This window comes from Cariama cristata, unplaced genomic scaffold (assembly GCF_000690535.1).
Source record: "Cariama cristata isolate BGI_N322 unplaced genomic scaffold, ASM69053v1 scaffold17634, whole genome shotgun sequence".
Taxonomy (NCBI): Eukaryota; Metazoa; Chordata; class Aves; order Cariamiformes; family Cariamidae; genus Cariama; species Cariama cristata.
The window spans coordinates 5,388-5,667 of record NW_009612504.1 but is presented as its reverse complement, the minus strand read 5'-3'; the positions used below and the strand labels follow the sequence as shown (position 1 = coordinate 5,667).

At 65.0% G+C, this 280-nt stretch overlaps 1 protein-coding gene across 1 annotated transcript in view; it reads left to right on the top strand.

Annotated features, from left to right (window-relative positions):
* ZNF335 (zinc finger protein 335) overlaps positions 1 to 280 on the top strand; it is a gene marked incomplete at its 3' end in the record, with an annotated part of 9,071 nt that overhangs the window by 4,602 nt on the left and 4,189 nt on the right. Inside the window, 1 exon segment of the mRNA XM_009698677.1 lies at positions 13 to 216. Coding sequence (XP_009696979.1) covers positions 13 to 216 — 204 coding nt within the window.

Below are 280 nucleotides of genomic sequence, written 5' to 3'. Positions count from 1 at the left end.
TCCGCCGGTGAGTGCCGTTACCCATGCCTCCACTCCTCCTGGTGCTCACTGGCCCCGGCCGTGCTGTCAGCGCTCTCTCTCACACAGGCACCTCTTGGCCCCATCACCTACCATGCGGTCCAGGCTGTCCCGGGAGCAGAGCCCCCCATCCTCTCGCAGGATTCCCTGGGAGGGGCCACCATCATTTACGAACAAGGCAAGTGAGCTCCCGGGGAAGGGGGTGGGGATGGGGAGGAGGTGGGTGAGCATGTGCCTCACCCTCCCCTTCTGCCTCTTGACA